Source organism: Ruditapes philippinarum, unplaced genomic scaffold, assembly GCF_026571515.1.
Source record: "Ruditapes philippinarum isolate M1 unplaced genomic scaffold, ASM2657151v2 ctg2135_1_1_1_1, whole genome shotgun sequence".
In the NCBI taxonomy this organism is placed as follows: Eukaryota; Metazoa; Mollusca; class Bivalvia; order Venerida; family Veneridae; genus Ruditapes; species Ruditapes philippinarum.
The window spans coordinates 185,026-210,715 of NW_026860228.1; the positions used below are offsets into that span (position 1 = coordinate 185,026).

The 25,690-nt window shown below is 32.3% G+C and overlaps 2 protein-coding genes across 2 annotated transcripts; one reads left to right on the forward strand and one right to left on the reverse strand.

Moving 5' to 3' along the window:
- Positions 1–5,022: 5,022 nt before the first annotated feature.
- Positions 5,023–21,418, forward strand: LOC132759295 (uncharacterized). The gene is made up of 18 exons (XM_060751044.1): positions 5,023–5,322; positions 5,954–6,040; positions 7,069–7,298; positions 7,687–7,841; positions 8,335–8,563; positions 9,503–9,608; positions 10,202–10,229; positions 10,751–10,846; positions 11,443–11,538; positions 11,929–11,979; positions 14,810–14,954; positions 15,477–15,653; positions 16,185–16,323; positions 17,165–17,273; positions 18,025–18,097; positions 18,492–18,638; positions 19,207–19,358; positions 20,537–21,418. Exons 1-18 carry the CDS (start codon positions 5,244–5,246, stop codon positions 20,775–20,777), a joined length of 2,340 nt encoding a protein of 779 aa, XP_060607027.1. The 5' UTR covers positions 5,023–5,243; the 3' UTR covers positions 20,778–21,418.
- A 1,661-nt stretch (positions 21,419–23,079) lies between these two features.
- Positions 23,080–24,999, reverse strand: LOC132759297 (uncharacterized). The gene is made up of 4 exons (XM_060751047.1): positions 24,424–24,999; positions 24,029–24,163; positions 23,659–23,780; positions 23,080–23,342 (listed from the first exon to the last, which is right to left on the reverse strand). The coding sequence occupies exons 1-4, from the start codon at positions 24,872–24,874 to the stop codon at positions 23,160–23,162; spliced, it is 891 nt and encodes a 296-aa protein (XP_060607030.1). The 5' UTR covers positions 24,875–24,999; the 3' UTR covers positions 23,080–23,159.
- Between the last annotated feature and the right edge of the window lie 691 nt (positions 25,000–25,690).

Genomic DNA, 25,690 nt, shown 5'->3' on the forward strand with positions numbered 1-25,690 from the left:
CAATGAAAATGCTATTTTTAGCTATGTCGATTACTGAATACTCCAGGGCGTAGTACACAAATAAATCTGACTGCCGAGTAATGGAATATATACATGTCGGACTGTTTTATCGTGAACAAAATACCTCGAAATTGATAAGGATTTAACAAACACGAAATGGAAATTCTCAATTTAGAATTACAATGTATTTGTTTTTATTCAGGCTACATATTACGTATTACTTCACCGTGGTGCAGGGGTATCGCGCACGTATCGCGCTCGTTTAGGGTGTGAGAGGCCTAAGGTTCAAATCCTAGTCGAGGCAACTTTTTTTTTTAAGTGTCTTTTTAAGGAAGTAGCCACGATATGCAAGGATATTGTGTGGCTGTCATAAAAAATGATTTTTGATGCAACTCTAGTCATGCAAAATTCCATATGTATCAATCTCAAACTGTTATAGAAAAAAATCTTAACGCAGTCGCTGCGTAAGATGAATTATAGTATATAAAAATAAACTTATATAGGAAAATACATACAAATAGTCAGTATGATTTAGATGGCAAAGATCAGAAAATACCACAGAGCTTGCAGCCCTTTGATTAAATCATGGACTGTTAAAGTGTTCGTAGTACACCAATCATCACGAGTCGATTAAAGAGATACTCTTTCAATAAACATTTGAAGACCACAAATAATTTTTGCTGGAAATTGGACTTTTTTGACATATATATATATATATATTTTTTTTTTAAATATAAGATCGTGCGTATTATGTTGCATTTTTTTTCATCAAGCTGCTTCTGAACATAGCACAATATATTTGCCTCTGTGCCGCGGCAATGGTTGTTGTTGTATTGGTAGAAATAGAAAAATTATAATTCAGCTCAACGTCGATTTTTATCTTAATATATCACTAAAATGCCGAAATGTTTATACTTGTTTTAAGATATCTTGAGTCAGTGTTTGTCATAAATAATGTTACAGTTTTATCATATGATACAAGTTTTGTACTAATATTCAACATGACACAATAAAATTTACCCTTAAATACAACCCGTGCAAATAGCCATATTTAAATCGGTCTTTATTAGAAAAAATATTGTCGTGGATTGCCTCTTGACAACATCATTTAACATGCTTCGTTTAAACGTCCTAGATAAGTATCTTTTACATAGATATATAAAAAACAAAAAACAAATAAAAAAAACAACAAAACAAACAACAGCAGCAGCAGCAACAACAACAACAACAAAAAAAACCCCCCAAAAAATCCAACATATTACCCATGTAATTTTATATGGAAAATGATAGTATGAGGTTATTATAGATTTTTGAATACAATACTGATTTCTATTGCTGTTAAAGCTATATTGGACGAGTTGTTAGCTATTTTGTAGCTGTTTATGAGTCAAATGGAATCAGTACTGCTCTCAACAATGTATAACGACCTCTACTTCACATCACCACTTCTTGACATTTTGACAGTATTTGCTTACTTCAATTACAATAAAGATTTGATTTTGACTCTAAAAAATTAAAACCAGGCTGGATAGAGTATGCTAGCTAATTATTGGCGACGCCGGTGAGCGGCGTCGTCTTTTATGGAACGCTTTTTATTTTTGCCTATGGAAGGAGCTGTTATTATTAGCAGTTAATTTCATGTTGTGTTAATTATATTTATTTTGATTCGTAAAAATCAAGTAAACAAATATGTTGTTATATTTGTATTTAATAACTTTATATAAAAAGCATGTGCATTGTGATATTATTTTCACGAAATTGCAGGCTCTGATTAACAGCTTGTCCCTTTGTTTTATTGACAATACTAAAACCCGGATTTCGAATATCGTTGTGGTCTACATTGATGCTCATTCATTTATATATTTTCAAAACTTTCCTACAAAGAGAAAGTTCACCTGCAAATGAGTATTAGGATAGGTAATGGACTGTTGTAAACGATTATCCTTATTGATTTTATCCATATTACGTTTATCTGTTGAACAGAATGGTTGTTTTTACAAAGTGTACCAGTATCCGGATGTTGACAGCTATCCGATTTTCTGCAATTACTGCTGTCACATGGCCATCTACTTTTTTATGAATACTTTACCATTAATTTGCATGGCATAATTAAAATGAGCCTGCAACATTTCTTAATTTTGATGTTTAGGGTGTTCTTTTGGGTTTCATGTTTTCTTTATTTCAAGGGGAAGTAACTCATGTTTACTAAATTATTTGTTCTTTTCTGTCTATCTTAGGTATTACTTACAATTTTTGTTTTATAAAATTTACCAGTTGTAAGGTCATCAAAAGCATAGAGGCCCTGATGAGTGAATATTGATATATATATACTTTTACTGGCTTTATATACCCAATATTTCATATTTATTTAATAGAAACTTGGAATTATTAATGTTATGTGCATACATTTATATCTTAGTATATTGGTATGATGAGACTTATAATATTTCTGAATTTAAAGAGTTGCAGTTATGTCATTATTATTAAAGGGATGAGACTTTCATTTAAAGTTATAAATGATAATACATGTATTGATTGAAAATGTCCTGAAACTTGGATCAAGCAATATAATTGTTAAAGCCTCAAAAAATGATGTTCTGAATTGTTATTCTAATTTTTTTCTAACATGTGCATAGTTTGAAAAGGACAGCTTCTGCCTTATCTATTTGTTATGGAGGGACACCGGTCTCAATCTCCAGGTCTCCATAGTCAACCCGACAACAGACTTTTCATAGAGTAGATTGATACTTGTCCTTGAATAAATTTGTACACTAAATTTTATAGTGGGTGATTTGTGCCACATGAAAACCAACAAAGTACAAAAAGTAACCGGGCGCCAGATGAAAACATGAAAATACAATCTACCACAAAGTGGTTCGTTTGTTGCATTTTCATGTTTTCGCCCGGTGCCCTTGATGTAAAATACAAATCAGCCTTCATAAAATTTCTTATCATAGATATTGTACATGTATTAGCACAGTTATATTCACTTTCAAATTGACCTGTTATAAATAATGGCACAACCAATAACTGTCTTAGCCCTTTTTAGTAAAAATAATTATACAATAATAATTATATAAATTGTTATTTTAATTAAGACTATGAGTATGTAAGTTTTTTTTTCTTATTTATTAATTAAGAATTAATTATCTGTTAATTTAAAAATCTAAATATCTGTCACGGTTTAGAACTGTTCACTATTTAGGGGAGAAAATGTGTAAGCGGCCAGATAGCTCAATCGCTACAGCCGCGGTACATTATTCTGTGGGTCACAGGTTTGAGTTCTGGTCAAGCTGAAAGTTTTTCTCATCCTGTTACTGCAAATAACCATTAGTTTAATTTACTATGCTCTGTAAACATCAGAAATTCAAGTACATGAATCAATATAGTGGGGAAAAAGGTTTAGGTTTAGAACTGTTTCATTATTAAAGAGAAAATGTGTAGCCGGCCGGATAGCTCAGTTGGTCTTCTGAAAGTCCTGGGTTCGAGTCATGGTCAGGCAGTTTCAGTCAGGGTTTAGAAGTGGTTTTTCAACTGACACATGTTTGATTCATTTAATAGATTGCATTTAATTTGAAATGGACAAAGGCAGTATTGCGTGATACTTTTAAATCTACAAAAAGCATTTGGTACAGTTGATCACACTATATACTGCACATGAAGAAGTTCTTTTTTCTTCTTCTTCATGGAACTTCAAGCATCTGCCATATGTAATGACATTCTTGCATGGTTTAAGTCTTATCTCTGATAGCAGCTGGTGAATGTGGCTGGTACTCCTTCTCTCTGAATACCTATGGTGTCCCCCTGATGTTCATTTTAGGTCCTCTTTTATGTCTAATATATGTCAATGACTGCAACCCTAAGCAATAATCTTTTATTATATGCACAGGCATGTTAGTATCAGACCTGGGAAGAAAAAATATTACCAGATTGATAAAAAAACCTGTGTTCATCTTAAAAGTGTCACAAACCAAAAAAAAAAATGTAAATGATGACCCCAATCTCATTAAAATCAGATCATCGTTTTTGCTCCGTTACTATTCGCTACGAGCGTAGGGTAGTGAAGCGACAGTTAGGATATGATTTTAATGAGATTGATGATGACCCCCTTTAAAAATATACTTAAAGTTAATAGTATATTTTTAAAGGGGGTCATTATTTACATTTTTTTTTTTTTTTTTGGTTTTTGACACTTTTAAGATGAACACAGATTTTTTATTAATCTGGTCATATTTTTTCTTCCCAGGTGTGATACTTGTGCCTGTCATTATATGATGATGACTCAGGTATCCTTGTATCTGGTAAAGTAAATCTTAAAATTGGTTTATTGACTATAAATTGTCTTTGCATCTTGGCAAGGCAGAGTCTATTCTTTTTGGTTTAAGTTTCAACATAAACTGGGCCAAGCCTCCAGGTCACATGAAATGGTACTGCTATAAAGTACACATCTTTTGTTAAGTATTTAGGTGCAAACCTGGATCAAATTCTTTTGGCGTCGCCCTTTGATGCTTTGCATCAATGCTTTTCTTGTGCTTTTGATATATTTATTTTGGACTCTGGGCTATGGGAATGACAACGAGGATATATTGGGTGCAATATTGATTTAATATAGACTTTTTGGACCCTGGAAACGAATGTGAGGCTAAATTGATTAGATTTGGGTCCAATAATGATTTCCATACGAACATCAAGTGGTGCAAAACCTTGACAGTTCACTGGTTATACCTTACCAGGTGTAAAATAAATATACATTTTCAATATGTGTTGAAATAAAATATGGAGCGGTATTGATTAATCTTTTTCACCTTTTTTAGAGAGAAATAATAATGGATAGTTATTTTAGTATTTTGCAATAACTTAACTCTACTTGCAATTATAATTATCTAACTGACATTGGAGAGCGTCAATATTGACTTCAAAAGCACTGAACTGTTAAAAAAATACTACACCTTGTAGAAAAGTCAATACATTCAAATGTACAGTATTTTTATTTCCCTTAGTTCAACATTCACCATTTGTATTCAATAATTCATGTTAACAACTGAAATATTGGTTTTCCAGCTAAAATCAATGAAATTAAACAGTCCATTGGATTGTGCTGTGATGCGTTGACTACTATAACATTAAATTGTAAAGATTTATGAAGTAAAGTTGTAACCTTAACCAGTGTTGACTTTCAGAATAATGTACATGTAAACGGATTACTGATGATATAGACTAACATTTTTTTTTCGTTATCTAGGATGATGAATATAATGAAAATATATAAAGTGTTATGCTTGGGTTTGTTCTTTGTATGCACGGAGACACGTTCTTTTAAAGGTAGGTTTAACGTGCAGCATATGCACGTGGACGATTTTACTAGCACACAAGTACTCATTGATTCAAAAGACATATATAATGTTATTTGTTTAGGTTTATTAAGATTGTACATATTCGTACGTTCTGCCTATATACTAGTATATATGTAAATGTGTATATATGTTTAAATATTTAAATCAGAACTAAGTATAACATATTCTAGTTCACTATTGACAATAGAAAACGTATCATGTTGCAACATGTAGTTATAATCGCTATGGTATACTATAAAGTTTATAAATTTGCATTTATATCAATATTAGCCTCAAACGAAATTCAATTTTCATTTGAGATATTTTATGCACAATTTAAACTTTTAAAGTTTGATGATTTGGCCCGAGTGCGACCATAAACGAATGTTGACAGTTTAATGCAAACACTTAATATATTTAAGTACTACATGTAGCTGTAAAACTTTATACAACTCAAAATTGTTAATCCGGAAGACACTATGTATATTTATTGTCCAGGAAGTTTATTATAGTATTATGTACATTAAAAGTGTTCTTTTATATTTTAATTTCCGTACTACAATATTGTATTTTTTCCCTGTCTAGAGTATTTTCTATAGATGTACTATTTATATTTTCAGGGCACGAGACACGGCACGTGCTGTCAGGAGATGATGACTTTGTTATCAGTATCGTCACTAATGGATCATACAGCATTATTATAAATGGTAAAACATTTACTCCGAACCCTTTGGAGTAATATATTCTAATGTATAATAATATATATTTATTACCATAAACGGTCTATGAAATAAACATATTAAAGATAATATTTTGATTTTGAAAAAAAGTTAAAAAAAAAGAAAGAAAAAAAAGTTAAAAAAACACACACATAGTTAAACGTTGACTCGTAATTGTTGCATTACTGTTCCGTTTAATTAGTTATAATAATTGCAAAGTTGAAACGTTCTATTATATATAATAAATTAATTATTTTCCTAAATATCCGTATAGTTAAACGTTGTCTTGCATTTGTTTGTTGCTTAACTGTTTCCGTTATGATTGTGTTGTTTCAAATGGAAACGTATGTAGTCCATACAACCTGTTCAAAAAACATTTACTTGCTGCCACCACTATAGAGCTAGTATAGGTCTTACCAGGTCTATATATTGTTGGTAGCTTGATATTGAAATCCCATTCACTTTGGATGGACAGTTTTTAAATTAAAAGCTGGGAAAATCCATAAATAAAATTCAGCAGGTTAAAGGAAATTCTCCCAACCACTAATGATTAACTTTAATCTTTTGAGGGTAAGGGGGACCAAAAACATAATAGAGTCGGTCATGCCTTCACATCCATATAGCCTAACTAGCTGGCCACTCAATTTTATAATGTTATTATGTAAATCGTTTGAAAGAAAATTGAACTTGTTTCAAAGCAAGACGCATCAAATATACCAGTGTAATAAGGTAAATAGTGGTATCACGTCGTAAGTCTGATAACTTTTAGACATTACAGAACAGAACAGACATTTTATTTGAGAGGTGTACATAATACATCGTCTTGCAAATACATGTATGTATAATACATTACACAAGAAATTAATTAACGAAAAAATTCTCGTGGAGTCTGAATCTCCAGTTCCTCTTAACACAAGTATCAACAGTTTTTGTAATAGCTTTCTTACATAGTTTTATGCAAATATTTTGAAATATTTCACTGCACAATTTATTATACGTTGAACATGTATCTGCAGGTACCACTTGGCTTAACAATGCACCAACATATTTTAATGTCAACAACAAAACTCACAACAGTTCTGACGGTACTCTAAAGTTGATTGAAACAAGCGCTACTTCCGGCACGGACAAACTTGGACAATGGCAGAGTACCACGTTTCTTTACCAAACAACTGACGCAGCAGCCGTCAAGATTGTAGCTGTCATCAAATCTTATCCTCGTCTACCTATAATTATATTCCAACAAGTAAGTTTCTGGTTGTTACACAATCATCACTTTTAGTAATGCTTAACCTATGCTCAAGTTCTCCAGGTCAAGTCCAAGATTTGTTAGCGAAAATTTTAAAATAAAATGACTGAATAGCGTTTATGTCGGCTGATCTTGGTATGCACTGGTCGCATGGGTAGTATCAGTTGCCGGTTAAATTTCACCAGTGATTGGAAAAAACAGACATAGATCAACTATAATTCAATTACATTTTTAGTAATGCTTATTTCAAAGAAGAAGGAAATCATTCATTTTTAACTATGAACCCGCTGACCACGTGTTATCTTTACTTATGTTTAATTTATACATTTTATCTCCCTAATATGAGAAATGTTAATTTTTATCTGTTATGTTTTTATGTCTGAAGTACTTCAAAGATGGGGCAAATTGGACCCAGGGATTCACATACGAGAATATATGTGGTGGATTTCCCGGGTTTAAGATGGAGGGAGACCCGGGAAAACTGGGATTCCTGTCATACGGTGGTATGATGATCGGAGATACTCATAAAACCATGGGCAGGTTAGCAGTCTATATTTTATTGTTGTGAGATATACATTTGTATACATGTATTGTAATTCGGGAACATCAATAATAAAACTGTTACATTAATGATATCGTCATTAATATAGAGATTGGAAATTTTCAAAAAAAATTTCAGCTTGTTAAATCGAGATATTGTTTTCTATACTAATTCAATACTACAATGATTTGAAAGAACAACAACAAGAAAAAAATCATAAGCTTATTGAATCTCCTTACATCCTAATACGGTGACAGTACAAAGAGTTGAAGCAACTTCTCTCTAGTCATCAACTTCTCTCTGGTCATCTCACTTGCTTTTCTAGGTTTCATAATGTTACAATGTTTTCACTCTATAGGTATACACTTTTCTCTAAATATGTTAACGTTTTAACCATAAATACAATATGCCTTCATGTTTTTTTCTCTATATTTATTGGACACGGCATCATCACTGTATCATCACTGTATTATGTATAAATCGTACTTTCAGCTGGTCAAAAGAAACAGATAACATAAATTATGGAATAACTGGTGGTCCTCTTGCACTTTTTGATCAGGATGGCCGGACGCTTATTATTTCACCTTTCAATAACTTTATGTCAGCCTCTTTTCTTCATGATCTGAACAAGGGAGGCAATTATTATGGTGGAATAATGGGAGGTAAGTCTTGTCACAAGATGCTCCTTAAACCAAGGGCAAAATGCAATAATTCTAAAATGGTACATGGAACTATACTTTGTTTTGCCGTAGAAAATTCATCGTCAACATTATAGCAAAATATCAGCGTCATATTTTATCCTAAATAGAATGCAAAGTTGTAATAAGATTTCTTGATGTTTTTTAATTTTATAAAAAATTTTGTACTTTTTCATTTGGGGAGATGGCTTTGAAAGAAAATTTATTTTTTATGGGTCCAAGATTTTTCCCCAAAATCTATTTTTAAAAACGCCCCAAAGGCCCAAAAAATTAAAGAAAAAAAAAATATTTTTTTGGACAAAAAAAAAGGTAAAAAAGAAAAAAACCTTTTTTTTTTTTAAAATTTGTTTAAATTTTATAACCCCTTTTTAAAAAAAAATTTTTGAATTAATTTTTAATTGCCCAAAAAAATAAAAAAAAAAATTGTTTAAACTTTAAAGGGGGTTCTTCTATACCCCCGGCATCCCAAGACTTTATCATTTTTAGGGGAAAGGGTTAAATAAGGTATCTGAAAATGAAAATTTAACCGCTTTTCATTTAGTGATTTAAATAAATTTTTTTAAAGGATAGTTTAAAAAATTTAAAATTTATAAACGTTGGAGTCGGGTTCCCAATGCACTCGGATGTATTGTGGTGATCCCAGTAGAACTGAAACCCACGATTCCTTGGTGGTGATTCAGACACTTATCAACTTGGCCTGCACTTTTGTTTAAATTGTAGATTGCCTCATTTTTAACATTTTATTTGATACATACACTTCTTTTCAGCTGTTTTCTTTCTTAAAGACAAATCTTCATTCAAAGCAAAGTCATTTTTTATGCATGCTTAAGAGATCAATTATTAACGATCCTAATAAAACCGTTACACTTTTAAGTTTTAATCACTTTATTATTGGGTAAAATTAGATTTATCAATACGTTAAACATGATGTTTTAAATAATTAGTGTTTTTTGTGTTTTCAGGCATTTGAAGGTTGGGGTAAGTCCCTAAGAAGTTTTTATGGAAAAAGCCCAAAACAACAAGAAGGTGATATTACCATAAAAATATCGGTTACTGGACGAAAATTTGGTAAGTTATTCTCTCTCCTATTTTATTAGAAAGAAAAGCATCGAAAACGGCCTATTGTTTATTTTCGGGGGGCGTACCCCCCGAGTATAATTTGATTGCGATGTTTTGATTTCTTTCTCTTTTTTAATTAAAAATTGTATCATATTTTGGACCTTTTCTGTTGAAAATTGCCAGAGTTAAATCGTTACATATACATGCACAGTCGTTAACGGAGTCAGTATTGGGTACCCGCACCTGAGCACGCCTATTGATTGGGTTCATTTTTGCGGGGGTTTACTTTTTGTGAGACAGAGAAAGAAACGCATAGAAATATGATTTTCAGATCTCGTTCTTTGGGTTTTACTTTTATCTGGGTTTCATATTTGAAAACGGGGGAACGTGTTTTTATGTTTGACTATGATACAAAAGAGAAAGAACACCAAAACACTCGGCAATCTGGTTAATACTCGGGGGCTACGCCCCCTCGTACAAATCAGATAGCCTCGAGTTTCGGTGCTCTTTCTATTACTAATTTAATTAATAAGTTAATAAATAATTTACCAATATGCATTATTTGTCTGTAACTAGACCTGTTGTTAACAGTCATAATCTAGGAGTGTATGCCAGACATAAACTAGGAGTGTATGCCAGATTGCTAAAATTAATTTTAATTTGTAAGTAAAGTAAATTACAGAACTGCATTCTTATAAGAAATGTTTCTTGATATAATTTTGTTACTTAAAGTTAGTTTAAACATAGTTTATTTCAAACTATGATACAACATGTTGTTAATACATTTACAATAAGTACTTAAAGTTCTTAAAGTTTTTTAGATTTATATAACATTGTCCTAGATTTATGACTAAGTTAATGTTTGCATAATCTTAATTTATAACTTAAATTTGTTTTTTTCTTTTGATACTATTTAATATATGGGTTATTTTATTTCCCCACTGACTTTACGAGGCAACTTTCTTTAATGAAACCCGTACAATGTTTTTAAATAGGATTTGATCTTGTTTCCACCTTACACAGACTACAATTATCAAAGGCCCCTGAAGCTCGTTAAAATGATTTCAAAGAACAAACAACGCGGAGTATTTGCACATTTTTTTAAAGGGGAAAAAATTTCTTAAAAAGGAGTGAAAAAAGTTTTTTTCAAGGGATTACTACTACTATAAGACGGAACCGAATAAAAACTACGAGCAGACGATTTTAGATGTCAGAGATTATGCAAATAAAATGAACATTCCGTATAGGTTTGTTATCTCTAATATATAATAAAACTTTAATTATTAAATATTTAATGTTAATTTAATAATTAAAATTAATTTGGTTATAGTTTTGCTATACATAAAAGTTTACATAAAAAAGCGCCGACTACATATTAGTGATAAAAAGATATTGCTATGCTCTTACCTTAAAAAGAATTGTCTAAATATGTTATGAAGTATCATTATAGTGTACCCAACAATGTTAAAGTAATTTTTATAAGACAATTTTTTTATGCTTTAGTTAAGTTTTCTGCGAGTGGTAAGACAGTTTTATCTTGTGAACGAAAGCATTACAGAGCAACTGAGCACGAGAAAAACATGATGATCCGAGAACGAGCAAATGCATACTAGTAGTGACTTGAGCACAGGCAAAATCATAGGGTACCGGGCATGGACAAAAGAGAAAAAAAACATGGTGACCCGAGCACAACCAGAGAAAACATAATGATCCTAGCCATTGAATAGAGACCCGCACACCATATAATGACCGGAGCAATGAAAAGTGACCAAAGTATTAACTAAACAAATTTGACCCGAGCAAAACATAAAGAAAAAAATGTCTAACTCATTATGTATTTCAGATATATGCAATATGACTCGTGGTGGTATTATAAAGGTATTGGTGATGGTGTTAAAACCTGGGTCTCCAGACCGGACGTATTTCCAGACGGCTTTGTGTAGGACTTTATTTCTAGATTAAAGGCACATAATGCAACAGAAATCAGATTTAAAAATATTCTTTAGAAAGGTCGAACATGTGTTTAATTGATTGTTAAGAGCATATTAGATGTTTATCAACAAAAAGAGAAAAGAGAAAAAGAGAACTAAACATGAATTATTGTGTTTTACAAGTAACAAAATGTGAACAAAGTAGTATTTTGACTTCTATTCAAAATACTTTATCACTGAAATTATACCAATTGCAAACAGAATCAAAGATAGTTCATCAGCATCTTAATATAAGACGTGAGACAGATAGATATAGAATATTTGCTTGTTGACTTTTTCTTCTTTTTTCGGAATATATTAATAATTAGTAATCTTTCACTATTATCAATTACTTTCAGAAATGTTACAAAAATGATTAAATACCCCGCTGCAGGTCATAATAGATACTGGTAAGTTCTAGTTATACATGTACCATACAGCACACACATAAGCTATACTTTTACCGTTAGAGTTGTGATGCCGGCTCGCCACGGCGAGCCGGTATTACGGTAGGATTTTACTGAGAAACAACCTAAAACTCCGAAGCTATCCAAAAATTTAATCGAAGCTTGGCTTCCAGCTTTCTACAAAATTTATCTATCAGGGCTAGGATCCAAAATTATTTAGCCAATCAAATTTAATCTTACATAGCGTCAAAAAACCTTCAATTTTCACGCCATTTTTAAAAATCAGCAAGTATTGTTTTGAGCGCAAAGATATAATGATGATTAAAATGTTTGTCTTTATGAATTCTTTTCAATAAATCATATTTACACTGACTTCTGATTTAGCGATTTCACCTGTTTTCTCTGTAGTAAGTTTTCGTTTGGTTAATTAACATAAGTGTACATCTGGTTCTGTGCATTTTTTATTTTTCCTTTTTTCCGGTCATTTTATCCTTTCCGGTATTTAGTGTATGTATTTACTGGCCGGGATCCGGAACGCCCGGGATCCGGGATAGTATAAGATATGGAGGAAAAACCTAATGAACTATATTTGTGTTGATTGTTGTCGTAATGAAAGGCCATAAAACGTTATTTTTTTTTATTGTATATAATGAACGTTAAATTAATTTAATTTAGAATATAGATATATTTAGAGCTATTTATTAACAAACTTAAAATGCGGAAATCACAATACTTATAATTATATGCCTAATTAATTGGAAAAATCAAAGACTATTTTCTTGAATTGGTCAAATCCCGGGATCCCTGTATGTTTTAAAACGATCCCAGCTTTTCTGAAAACTATATACTTGAACTGGCCAATCCGTGAGATCTATTTACATTTTAATACAATCCCGGCTTTTCTGAAAACTATATTCTTGAACTGGTTTCAATTCCCGGGATCCCTATATGTTTTTTAAAATAGGATCCCGGCTTTATCTGAAAAACATCTTCTTAGCCTGGTCAATTTCTGGGATCCCTATATTTTTTAATAGGATCCCGGCTTTTCTGGCTGAATTGATTGACAACTTGTGTTACTTTAGGACTTGTGCCTCTCATTCCAATACTAAATAACATACATGTATTACAACTTAATTTTGTATAAAGAGACATCTTTATGAAATCTACCTATCTAACATTTGTGGTCAAGGTCAACAGGCCATATAGTAAATGTGCATAGACATAGGTTCTTCATTCAATCTGTTTACATGCACCTTCATATATAATCATACTCATCTTGGTTAAACTGAGAGAACTTTATATGTCACTTTCAGTCAATGAGTTTAAGATTTTGAATTTACTGGCCCGAATTCCAGTTTTGAATTTATTCTACTAAATAATTAACAAAATTTTCTTAAATTTACACTGGCCTGAACTTATATACACTGGCCATCGGGCACCGGGCCAGTGTTGACTTCACTTTTATTTTGATGTTCGCTGAAGTCTCTTCAGCTAACAGAACTGTCATTTTTACATTTAAACACACCCCTTGAAAAAAATTAGAAGCGAGTCGCTACTAGCTTTTTTAAAAGCTAACCTTGTAATAATACTATGATAGTTGACACATCAGAATCATTTAAATTTCACTTAACATATATCAGTTTCTCTCACTCAGGTATACACTTTAACATATTATATAAATGCGTGACTTCACAAACTATTACACATCTTATAAAATATAACCAATGCACTTTCAGCATTTGCACCACGTGATGTTCCAATAGAAATCGAAAATTAGATTCAAATTTATCAATTTAGCCTCGTTTTAATTTCCAGAATTCAAAAAGTCCATATCAAATCATTATTACACACATTAAAACCTCGTTTTCCTTTCCAGAGTCCAAAAGGTTTATATCAAATACAATACGGACCGTATCTAGCCTCATTTTCATATTTTGAGCGTTTAAACTCCTTTTTAAATCCCTTTTATTTGAAGAAACAAAGTTCTGTCTAAATGTTGGTGTGAAATAAAGAGGTCATAAAACATGGTTAAGAACGATACTGACTGTATTGGACTAGTAAACAACTGCAAAACCTTTATTAGACTCGGCTACCGCCTCGTCCAATATAATTTTGACAGCTGTGTACCGTCCAATAAAATTCAGTATTGTACTCAAAATGTATGATAACCTCATATTATTAACATATAGTAAAGATATTGTTTAATAATCTCCCTACCGGTTTCACCGGAAAAATGTATAGTTTTAACATTTTCCCGTCGGTCCGTGCGTCAATCCGTTAGAAGATATCTGGACCCTACCATAACTTAAAAAGTTCAAAAGCTCGATTAATGATTCTTGGTATGTGAATGGAGGACCATATGAAGACTATGCGCATATTTGTTTTTTCAATCGTGTAATCATCCATCCCAAGAATTTAAATCTGAATCCTGTCATAACTCAAAAAGAACAAAAGTTAAGTTGATATTACTTGGTATATGGATAGAGGACCATAATTATAAATATTATGCAAATCATTCTATTATTTTTTTTTGCACAAACATGATTCCTTTCGTGCTATGTGTCGATTCTTGATATCTGAATCAAAGTCTTTCATAATAATTTTTCACATTTATATGGGTTGATGTAGGTAATTAGACAACTTATTATCGTTGGGGATTGTATTGTCTGTGACAAGCTCTTATATTATGATATATTCTTTAACTGACAATCATTATGAAAGACTTATGTTTACTTAAATTTTTATGTCCCTCCGATGTTTAAGAAGGCTTCCTCATTTCATTTATCATATTTTGATTACAATCTATGATTCTAACATTACATTAATTATTCAGGGCTCCCGATACAACATATGCCAAACAGAATGGTGGTAAATACGATTTTATAGTTGAGAAATTCAAGGCTGTCCCTGTCTCTAAACAATTCTGGATGGATTTATTTAAAGAAGCCAAATCCTGGGGACTTGTCCTTTATGAACAGGTATAGAAAATATTAAACAAGTAGTAACTTAAATGTATCATTGAACTAAAATAACTATGTTTTAGTAGCATCTGTAGTAGTACAATGAGTAGTATATTTTTGTAGTTTCTATTTACCTAGTACCTTTTATGCGTATTGTAGAGCTTATTTGGTGCTTATTGTACTGTCTATATTGTGCATTATGGACTGTTTCTGTTGTGCGTATCGTACTGTTTACGTAGTGCGTATTTCCTTTTTTGTATGTTGCGCATACTGTACTGTTATGTTTTGCGCATTTACAGTTTAGTTGAGCGTACTGTACTGCCTATGTTGTGCGTATTGTACTTGATAACTGTAAATATTGCACTGTTTATGCTGTGGTTATGGTACTGCTTATCTGGTGATTATTGTACTGCTTAATTATCAATGACATTTTTTTAATAGAAGAGAAAAAAATGCATTTCATTTAAAGCTATTATGAATAAAGCAAACAATAATTACATGTAATACAATGATTATATTTATATTGTCAACTTTATATAGGATTGGTTGAACGTTGAGTTTAGTGGTTTGAAAGCTTTTCTCACTGACCTTAACCTCGGAACTACATGGTTGACACAGATGGCCGAGGCGGCACAGGAGAATGGTATATATATCCAATATTGTATGGCAAACCCCAGGCACGCCATGCAGTCCCTTCTATACCCAGCAGTTACTCAGGTATGTTGTTTTGTACAGCGAATAGTCATTAAATTTGCTGCATCATTCGACCAAATATTAAGGTATTAGTCAACATATATCTTCATATATAATTCCCTTTCTTTGGCATATTTTTAATCGTTTTGAACTTTAGAAAATGATAGGTCATTTTAAACATAATTGCAAATAGATATACTTAAAGAACATTAAAAAATATAACTGAATAGTCATAAAAGTATGTTAAGAACTGACTATACGTTTCAGGCAATAACTTCGATTGACTAGGCCAAGATAACAATAAAAATATTTTGTAGATTAGACTAGGCTTTTTAGACCTTACTGTACTTCAGGCATAAATTTGGAATGACTTTCTAAATAACCATAAACGACTAGGTATAAAGAACTTAAAAATATATTATGAAGTATTTTTAATGAGCTATTAAGAGTTGATTGTATATTTCAGGCAAAATTTTCGAGTTACTATGTCTAAATGACCATTGAAATATGAAATAGTTTAGACAAGTTTTTTTTAGACCTGACTGTATGTTACAGGCAAGAGTGTCTAATGATTATAATCCAGGAGGGGGTCAGTGGAGTATTGGAATATCATCTATTATGGCAGCAGCTTTAGGTGTGGCTCCATACAAAGATACATTCTGGACAACAGAAACACAACCTGGAAATATTTACAGTAAGAAATATATTTCTTGACAACAATTATCATGGGATCGAGGCTTACTGTGGTCAAGAACATGTTTTAGTTTTGGTCCAGTACTTGTAACTGTATAATCAAAAATTTACGCGAGTTAAGTGTTAAATCTTCGCTATATTCGCGAGTTCAACAAAATAGCGAAAAATATATTCCTTAAAAGTTGAACTTGCTTAAGTGCTACAAGTCAACAAGTACGGTTCCTCATTAAGAGATATTTGGAATTGTTTCGCTTTTATTTTCATGCTATATGAAGCTTGCTTGTTGTTGTAAAAAACTTTAATTGATTTAATACAATATAGGAATCATTCTTAGACTATTGTCATAGTGTCTGATTTATGTTCCAATCAGTATACCTGTAGTTACAGGACGCCGACTTAATTATCTGAATGATTCAAATAAATATATGTACACCATCCATGCAATCAAGCTAGGATAATGTTTTAACTGAAATTTTTCATTTTTATTGTAGTACGTCAACTATAATGTTAAACATTGATATCTGACTATTGTTAATGGCTACGATACATAAATTTTGACGGTGTGTTTTAACCCTTGTTTAGATGATACTGAAAAAACACTGTTTTATTTCTGCTAACATTACATGTTATTTCGTTCTGTTTATCCTATTATATATAAACGAGTTTTACACCAATCTTCAGTGTTAATGCTGTCTTTATATTCATATTTCTATCACTATAATTTCTTTGACATTTATAGATCTTTGTAACTCACAAGCTTGTCATTGTGACAAGTGATTTGTATGATATTAACTAGTTACCATATTACACATTTACCATAAATTTATATTTCATTTTTACAGACAAGACAGAACCGAACTGGAAACTGAACATGGTGGTCTCTACATTAAGCACAGGTCCTGTTGGTCCAAGTGATATGATAGGTGCTACTAATGTATCGTGGTTAATGAAGTAAGTTTATCTGGTGATATGATAGGTGAAGTAAGTTTACCTGATAACATGATAGGTGAAGTAAGTTTACCTGGTGACATGAATAGTTTACCTGGTGACATGATAGGTAAGTAAGTTACCTGGTAACATGATAGGTGAAGTAAGTTTACCTGGTAACATGATAGGTGAAGTAAGTTTACCTGGTGACATGATAGGTGAAGTAAGTTGACCTGGTGACATGATAGGTGAAGTAAGTTGACCTGGTGACATAATAGGTGAAGTAAGTTGACCTGGTGACATGATAGGTAAAGTAAGTTGACCTGGTGACATAATAGGTGAAGTAAGTTAGCCTGGTGACATGATAGGTAAAGTGAGTTAACCTAGTGACATAATAGGTGAAGTAAGTTAACCTGGTGACATGAATGGTAAAGTGAGTTAAGCTAGTGACATGATAGGTATAGTGAGTTAACTTAACTGATATCTGTTGACGAATTAGCTATTTGACAAAATGCATTGGGGATATGTCAGTTATAGATGTCAAACATAGAGAGTTCTTTTTTGTGTGTAGCAAATTAGTTGTGAACGCCTGTATTCTTACTTATATTTGATGAAGGTTAGCATATCAAACTATTGAACAACTCACTACTTGAATCAAACATGTTAAAGAAGTTTAAACTATAAAACTCCATCAACATATCTTTTAAAGCAGCAAATGATATTACATTCCTTGAACTATATACAAACTGATTTATGAGATATTTTACATTTCTAGATGTTGTCGGTCAGATGGTGTTATACTGAAGCCCCAGTATCCTATACGTGCTGTAGATGGTCAAATTATCAAGGTATATACTTGTATTACAAGCAGTTCATTTATAATAAAACTTATGTATACTCTTCTGAAGCAAGTCGCCCATATTGGTTACGTGCTGCTGTGACTTAATATAAACGTATATCACCTCACACCATAGGCTCAAGTTATCTATTTTAATTTAAAGAATAATGTCATTTTATAACTTTGATAAGGTTGTTACCTTTATATAAACTTTTAATTTACAGAAAGTCCGTGGTTGTTCTCCTGTCCGCGTTCGTAGCTTAAATACAAGACTAAAAAGTGTCATTTCAAACCCAGTCGATAATCTGACATGAAAAAAATAGTGATATTATAAGTAGTATGTGATATGGTTATGGTGAAAATGAGTGAAAAACAGAATTATTTATTATCGTTTATGTCGCTAGGCGGCCTTGCCAGATACTGAGGGACCAGATGGTGAAGTATGGATATCATACACAGATATTGGAGGGCTTAGATTTTCCAATCTGTTAGTGCTGAATCTTCGTTCACAGTATACTATGTATCCCAGAGATACTGGTATATATAACCATGTAAGTAATCATACAAATTGTTTCCTAAAATATAATACTTTCCAGTTAAAACCAGATTATTTTACCATTAAAATTTACTTTGATGCATTTATTTATGATGAGAATTGAACATATTCATCGTACCTGCACAGGATTTTGTAAACGTGTTTTGAATATACATGGTTTTACTTTACACGAGTTATTTCTAATTATGGTACCATTTGTTCGTATATTTTTAAATAATTGATATAATTGTTATACATGATCAAGTTAAGTTGTACGTTCTTTACAGAAGTAGATTTTTATAAGATATTCATCAAGAAAGTCCTTCTCGGTTGTTGGCAAATTAGACTTACTTTAAGATAGATTTACTTATCATTTTCTTATCATTACTTACAGCTTGACAACCCTGACTTGTATGCTACACCATATGATGAGCCTGTAGGCTGGGTTAAATTTAGTTCTATTGCCGGTCTATCATTTACGCAAAAGTTTAACCCCACAAGAGTGGCTTTATACCAGATCTCTCAAGCAATACCTGGATGGTAAGACACCTCTTATTCTCATTAACTTCCGTTTCCGGTTTCAGGTGCCACTTATGGATACGGGACTATATGCCGTGCCGTACGACGATCCCGGAAGTTGGGTTGAATTTACTTACTTAGGTGGTCTAACATTTACAGACAAGTTTAACCCTACAAGAATAGCTCTGTACCAGATATCGCAAAAAATCCCGGGAATGTAAGATCAATCAGTTACATTGATTTCAAACTATAATAATAATATCGCATTGAAATTTTAAACTTTTTTCTTTTTATATTGGATAAAAATGAAGATGCATGGGTCACATCCGCGCTTGATATATGAATTGTATCATTTTATTTTTGGTGTACTGTTATAGTTTCCAGAAAGTTACTAATTGGCCAGTTACCCGCACCTTTTTTTTGCTACTGATGCCGTTTGGCAATTAGTACAATTATAGTGATTTAGTACATGTACTAGTACTTTGCACGGAAGTCAAAGTACTACTTTGTTTACAATTTGCTATTTTTGGGACATAAAATTTACAATCTTATATTAGCCTTTTCTTTAAAAGGAAATATTTTTTCGTATCTGAGGAATAATGTGCATTTTAAGCATATTTTGAAATATGTACTGACTGATAACAAACACCGTAGTCCATAATGTGGCGTCAGGCATGTGCGGGCTGATCATGGTCTGTACTGGTTACATGGGTAAAATCTGTTGCTGTCAGAGTTAGTGTACCTTTACTATAATTACCTTGTTGGTCAGTAGACTCAACTATTATAAATGTTTCTACACAAATGCTTTTATCACCAACCCGTGCCGTTTTTGCAACTGCGTAAATATGGTAATGCACGGCCATACATATATTTTAATATGACGTGTAACTTGACGTGACGTGTAGCTTCAAATTACTAAACAGAGGCTTTAATAATATAATTTTATTAAACTCCTCTTATAAATTCAGTATTGAACATACACTCATTCAAGATCGTCTATTTATATATAAAACATTTTGGAATTCTTATGTTAATCAGTATATATCATATACGTTGTATTTACATATAGTGGCCGAGTGGTTAAGGTTAACCACTTGTCTCTCACCGGGTTTGAATCTCCACAGGGACTTTGGATTCTTTCATGTGAGGAAGCTATACTGCTAGCTTACGGGACGTCGGTGGTTCTACTCAGGTGCCCGTTCGTGCCTGAAGTAATGCATGGTAGGGCACTTGCAGTCTTCCTCCATAAGTAAAGCTGGAACGTCGCCATATGACCTTAACTGTATCGGTGTGACGTAAAGCCCAATCAAACAAACAAACAAACAAGCACACAAACAAACAAATACATATATTTTTACGTATATTATATGTAATTCTGTATTGGTTTGTTTGTAGGTTTATGACAGTTATTATCGGTGAGATGGATAAATGGGCACCAGTGTCACATCAGAGGATACAAGATATAACATGGACTAATACAACAGTTACAGCACCGCTCATGGGAGCGCCCAATGAATCGTTTGATTTCTGGTATATCTTAACAAGTAAAGGAGGGAGCGTTACGTGTAATCTAGATCAGTCCGGTCATGCTACATTTAAAATGGATTCTTCCAAGGGCGTAGTTACATGTCAATAAAATACTTTGAAAATGATAGCTGTAAATGAAAAGTTAATGAAAGTATATGAAAGGTTGAATGTGTGGTAGGTTTATATTAATGTTTTGATATGATATTGTACGAATTTGTTTAGAAGTGTAAAACACCAGTGATTCAGTCAAAATAGATTTTTAAATTTTTGTTGTCTTGGAAAATTATACGTCTTTTATACATGAACATAATCATTATATTGTGATGAAAATGAAGATTGCCTGATACATGTTTCTGAAGTTGGTTTAATATTTCGATATTTTTGTTTTGATATTACTGACTTATCATTTTTACTGTTGTTTTTTATTAATTAAGTATGTACTCATATAAACTGCTTTATGCGAATATTAATTTATTTTCAATATAATTACTTATCCATGGCATTCATGGTCAGATTAATAGGATTATGTTTAATTTGCATCATATCTGTCACTTACTAGGCTACCTACTTCTTTTTTCGGGACAAAGGTCATATTTTAAGATTTATATGTACTTTAAATTATTAGTTTTGTGTGCAATTTCCTAAATTTACAAATTTATAAACACTGGCCTTTTTGTACGTTAACATCTTTATGTTAAAATGATAAATGTAACTAAGATACGCAAATCCTGTTATTGAAAATGTAAAATCATGTGTATTCTGTTCTTTACATCTTAAACATCTTATTATTACTTCATAATGATATAATCAGACCTGTATATACATGCGAGTAATGTTTAGAGCATTACAATAATAAAGATGGTCCAGGTAATATTTTCTTTTTAATATTTCATCATCTTTTATTGGATAAAGTTTTAGAGCCCGCTGATTATTGTGAGTAACCAAGATAGAGAATGTTTTATGGGGTTTTTGTTCGTAAAACGATTTTGCATTAATTCTGAAATGAAACTACCTGTAGGAGATTGAACGGATTCTTCTCTTGATCGCATTAAAAATGATATGATAACAAGATTATGAAAGAAAATATTATCTATTGGTTTCTGCTCCAGGCTAAGCGCTGTAACATCATATAAGGATCCTATCGAGTGTAAAAATTTTCCCCAATAGTCAGGGGGTTTTCTATCTCTGAATGATCTCATACATAATTTTCACCTCTGACTTATTGAAACAAAGCAGTTACGATGTTTTAAGGATTTCAAAGAATTTCAATAAAATTGAATCAGGACTAACAACAGACGGACTTAGAAGGAAGCTCAAAGTAGACATATTCTCTCATAGCAAAGAATATCTAAGAACAAACAACTTACATTTTTTTGTTAAGAAAGATAGAGAAAAACGTACGGACAGAAGACGGATACTCGTATACTGCCAGGTAGAGAAACAGACAGACAGACAGACAGACGGTAAACGGATGGATGGACAGAAAGACGGTAAATGGACAGATAAACGGACAACAATTTATTGCAATAAGAACAGAAAATCTTACTATTTTTTTCTAAATATTAAATGTTGTCGTTACGTGTTTGTATTATAATGAAGAACGCATTCTACAGTTCTCTATTCGACAAAAAAAGCATCAGTTACTCCGAAGACTGCTCCAGATCAACTTTTGGAGCACTATTCGCAGAATAAATATCCTTAATAAGCTTTTTATACGATAACAAATAGCACAACTACTTCTTGGTTTTCTATATAGGATGTGACGGAGCATAAAAAGAAACACGTTAAAGGCACCGTGAACATGATATAGAGGATATTTGTTTAGTTCAGTGTAAGATCGGAATATATTTCACCGAGTGAGCACCAAAAGGTATATTTCACGAGTGGCGCAGCCATGAGTGAAATATGATCTTTTGGTGTTCACAAGGTGAAATATATTTCGATCTTACACTAAAATATACAAATTTTCTTTTTATTATATGCAAAGAAACGTTTTAAAAAGACATGAAACCTAATACTGAATAAAAAACGCGTCAAATAATAAAACAGCGTGACGTCATTTACGACGGCACGTCATTAAGTTGGTACCCAATTCTGTGCACGCTGGTATTTCACTGAAACAACGTAAGGGGCTTAAATTCAAAACAGTGAACTTATCAAAGTGGTAATTTCACTGTTTCAAACAGTGAAATTACCAGTTTTATATCACTGATATATTTCTATAAACCACTGAAAAGCATGTTATAAAATAAAATAAACAGGCGACATTGATGTGAGCTGTGAAAGCTACGCTTCTAGCTTATAAAACATTAAGACAATGGAAGATTTCTGTAGAAACTTTGAATGATATACATCCTATTGATTGAAATGTTTGGTATGATATTTGCGTACGTTTTGGCGGTAAACGTCACAGGTATAGAACAACTCAACTAACATTTGTAATATTGCTAGTGCTTTTGCTTTCCTCGAACAGTGGAAAAAATATAACAATCTAGCTTGGATACAACAATACACCAGTGAATGACGTCGTCCTTTCATTATCCGATCCGAATAAACTGGAACCGGCATTTTGTGATGCCGTCCAGACTTCGTCACCTTTTTTAAGACGTAAGATAATTGTACTACTGCCCTGGTTGTCATCTTTCACTACCTGACTCTCGGCTGCAGCACCAATCTGTAATTTAGATCAGAATAATTTTCGTCGTTAGTCGAGGCTCTATCGAGTTATTATTTATATGCAAAACATTATAAATTTTTTTATAAAAAATAGGGACAGTATAAACAGTCAAATATGTCATCTAGAGGCGAGCTTATTGAATAGAAACACGTGTATAGAAATCACGAATCGCAAGCAATATCTGTCCGCAAGGCGTGATATGTAAAGAAATTATAAATCTTTAAACATGCATCTAATTCTTATCGATATAATTTGTCAAAGCTTGTAAGACTGATCATTTTATTTAATATCATTCTGCCCAAACAAACGCTACCTGGTGTACTCCGTTAACAACCAGTTTTACCCATACGTCATACGTCTGTCCCCCTGGTAACACACGTGCAGACGTCGACCAGGAAAACAAAAAAACACCGGATATTGGAACGTGAAATATTCCTGAAATATTCAATATGAGATAATAAACGTGTGACGGTAATTGACTATTTATCGAAAAAAAAGAGGGAAAAGTCAAATGTGCGTTCAAATAATATCGTTATTAATTTCAATGAAATGTGCTGAAAAATTAGTTATCTTTAAAAAAAGAAAATTATGCATTATATTGAACAATTAAGATGATATAATAGATGAATGGTAAGATACTAGATAGAACTTGATTTTACAAAATTTCAAGAGTCGGTTAGTACCAGATGATCCGCTGTATGACCCGCCTTCGTTCTGTAGTATCATGTTATAGACAACAGGTTGATCTTGTCCTAAATTACTCATCACGTGATCCAGATAGGCGGAGAAAAAAACACTCTCGCTGGTCTGGCGGATCTCTTATTTAAGGAAGATATGAAATAAAAGAGTAATTTCGTATCAACACTCTGCTATTTATGTTTTATTCAAATACTTGTTTCTTTCCTAAATACCAAAACTAATTAATTTAATTAGTGCACTTGGATATGCGGACATTAAAAAGGGAATTAACCCGCGACGTGTGTTGCACTCAAATGTTTGCTTACAATCTTGTGTGCAAAAAAAACCCTTCCCGACCCTACAACATTAATTTATCTTTAAATTTAAAAAATCTGCCTACCCTTTTCACGTTTTGTTCCGCTACTGTTTTTAATTCCATATTCCGTATGATGCATGTTTTGTTCAGATTCCAGTTTTTCTGTAACCTGTTCTCCATCTGTAATGTCCATCTGTTCCGTTGTCTTCTTTAGCGGTTTTGATTTATTTCCTATTTCCATTATTTTGGGTTTAAGGGTGTTGATTTGGTATGTAAGTGCGTCGATTTGTGACATACATAGCTTTTGAGTTCCCATAAGAGCGCTTAGTGAGAGCTTCAAACTCGCCTCCGATTCTTCTAACTTCGTGATTTTTGCCTGCATTACTTCCATCTGCTTTAAGACCATTTTAAGTGTATCAGGGTTGTCACGTTCGACTGAATTAAAAATGTCATCTCCGCTGGCAGCAGCGTCTGTAATTGTTGTAATAGCCAAACAAACAAAAATTACATGATTTAAGTACAATAAAAGTAACATAGTTCACAATTCGTACAACAATTACTTTCTGACCTTATTTGCTGACATTTATAGATAAGGTTATGGGTCAATATTAATCAGAGCAATGGGATTGTCTGAATGTAAATTTGCTGACGAAAGATATTATCAGTTTTGTTTTATCATGGTGAGAACATCAGTTTAATTTATCCCTCCCCCTGACAGAACATTCTTACGTTTTACCAAAGTGGAATTTTAATTCCATTGAAAATAATGGCAAATACTGTAAAAGTGAAGTAAAAGTTTGTGCAAACATGCAGAAATAAAGAAAGATTAGTTACAGATAAACGTTTGTACTCTACAGCTGAGTAAATGCAAAATATTGCCCGGATTCTTAGAGTTGGGATATGTTCCGAATTCTTTGTCGGGATCATTAATTAATACAGTGGTCTAGCTGCCTAGCTATTTACGAAATTGTGTAGAATTTATATAAAGAAACAACAAAATCTCGCGGACAAACGCCAATTCCGCGTAACTATCTGCCGGTCATGAGTATTTTATTGCCGCAAAATGCAGACTTGCATAGACTTATTTTCAATGAAAAAAAGAAGAACTGCGGAAAATACATGTAGTGCTTTTTACGAAAATAAATAGAGTTTATAAAGAGGTAGAAAAAAATATGGTGGCCATGTTTCATTAGCAATCACTAAAAAATCTTGTCTTATATGCAATAATATGGAAACTAAATAATTGTAATTAAAATCGGAAGATATAGCACCGGTTAATATTCTATGAGATCGAATAATGAGCAAGTCACGGAGGGCTTCGGAAAAATGTTTTTTATTCTGTTAAATCTGT

Coding starts and splice junctions, on each gene's coding strand:
- LOC132759297 (XM_060751047.1), bottom strand. CDS start 24,874: ATGTTACTTTTATTGTACTTAAATCATGTAATTTTTGTTTGTTTGGCT. Junction 23,781..24,028: donor GTCATACAGCGGATCATCTG/GTACTAACCGAC, acceptor TGAATATTTCAG/GAATATTTCACGTTCCAATA. Junction 23,343..23,658: donor TTGTTAACGGAGTACACCAG/GTAGCGTTTGTT, acceptor TCTAAATTACAG/ATTGGTGCTGCAGCCGAGAG.
- LOC132759295 (XM_060751044.1), top strand. CDS start 5,244: ATGATGAATATAATGAAAATATATAAAGTGTTATGCTTGGGTTTGTTC. Junction 7,842..8,334: donor ACTCATAAAACCATGGGCAG/GTTAGCAGTCTA, acceptor TCGTACTTTCAG/CTGGTCAAAAGAAACAGATA. Junction 9,609..10,201: donor GGTTACTGGACGAAAATTTG/GTAAGTTATTCT, acceptor GTCATAATCTAG/GAGTGTATGCCAGACATAAA.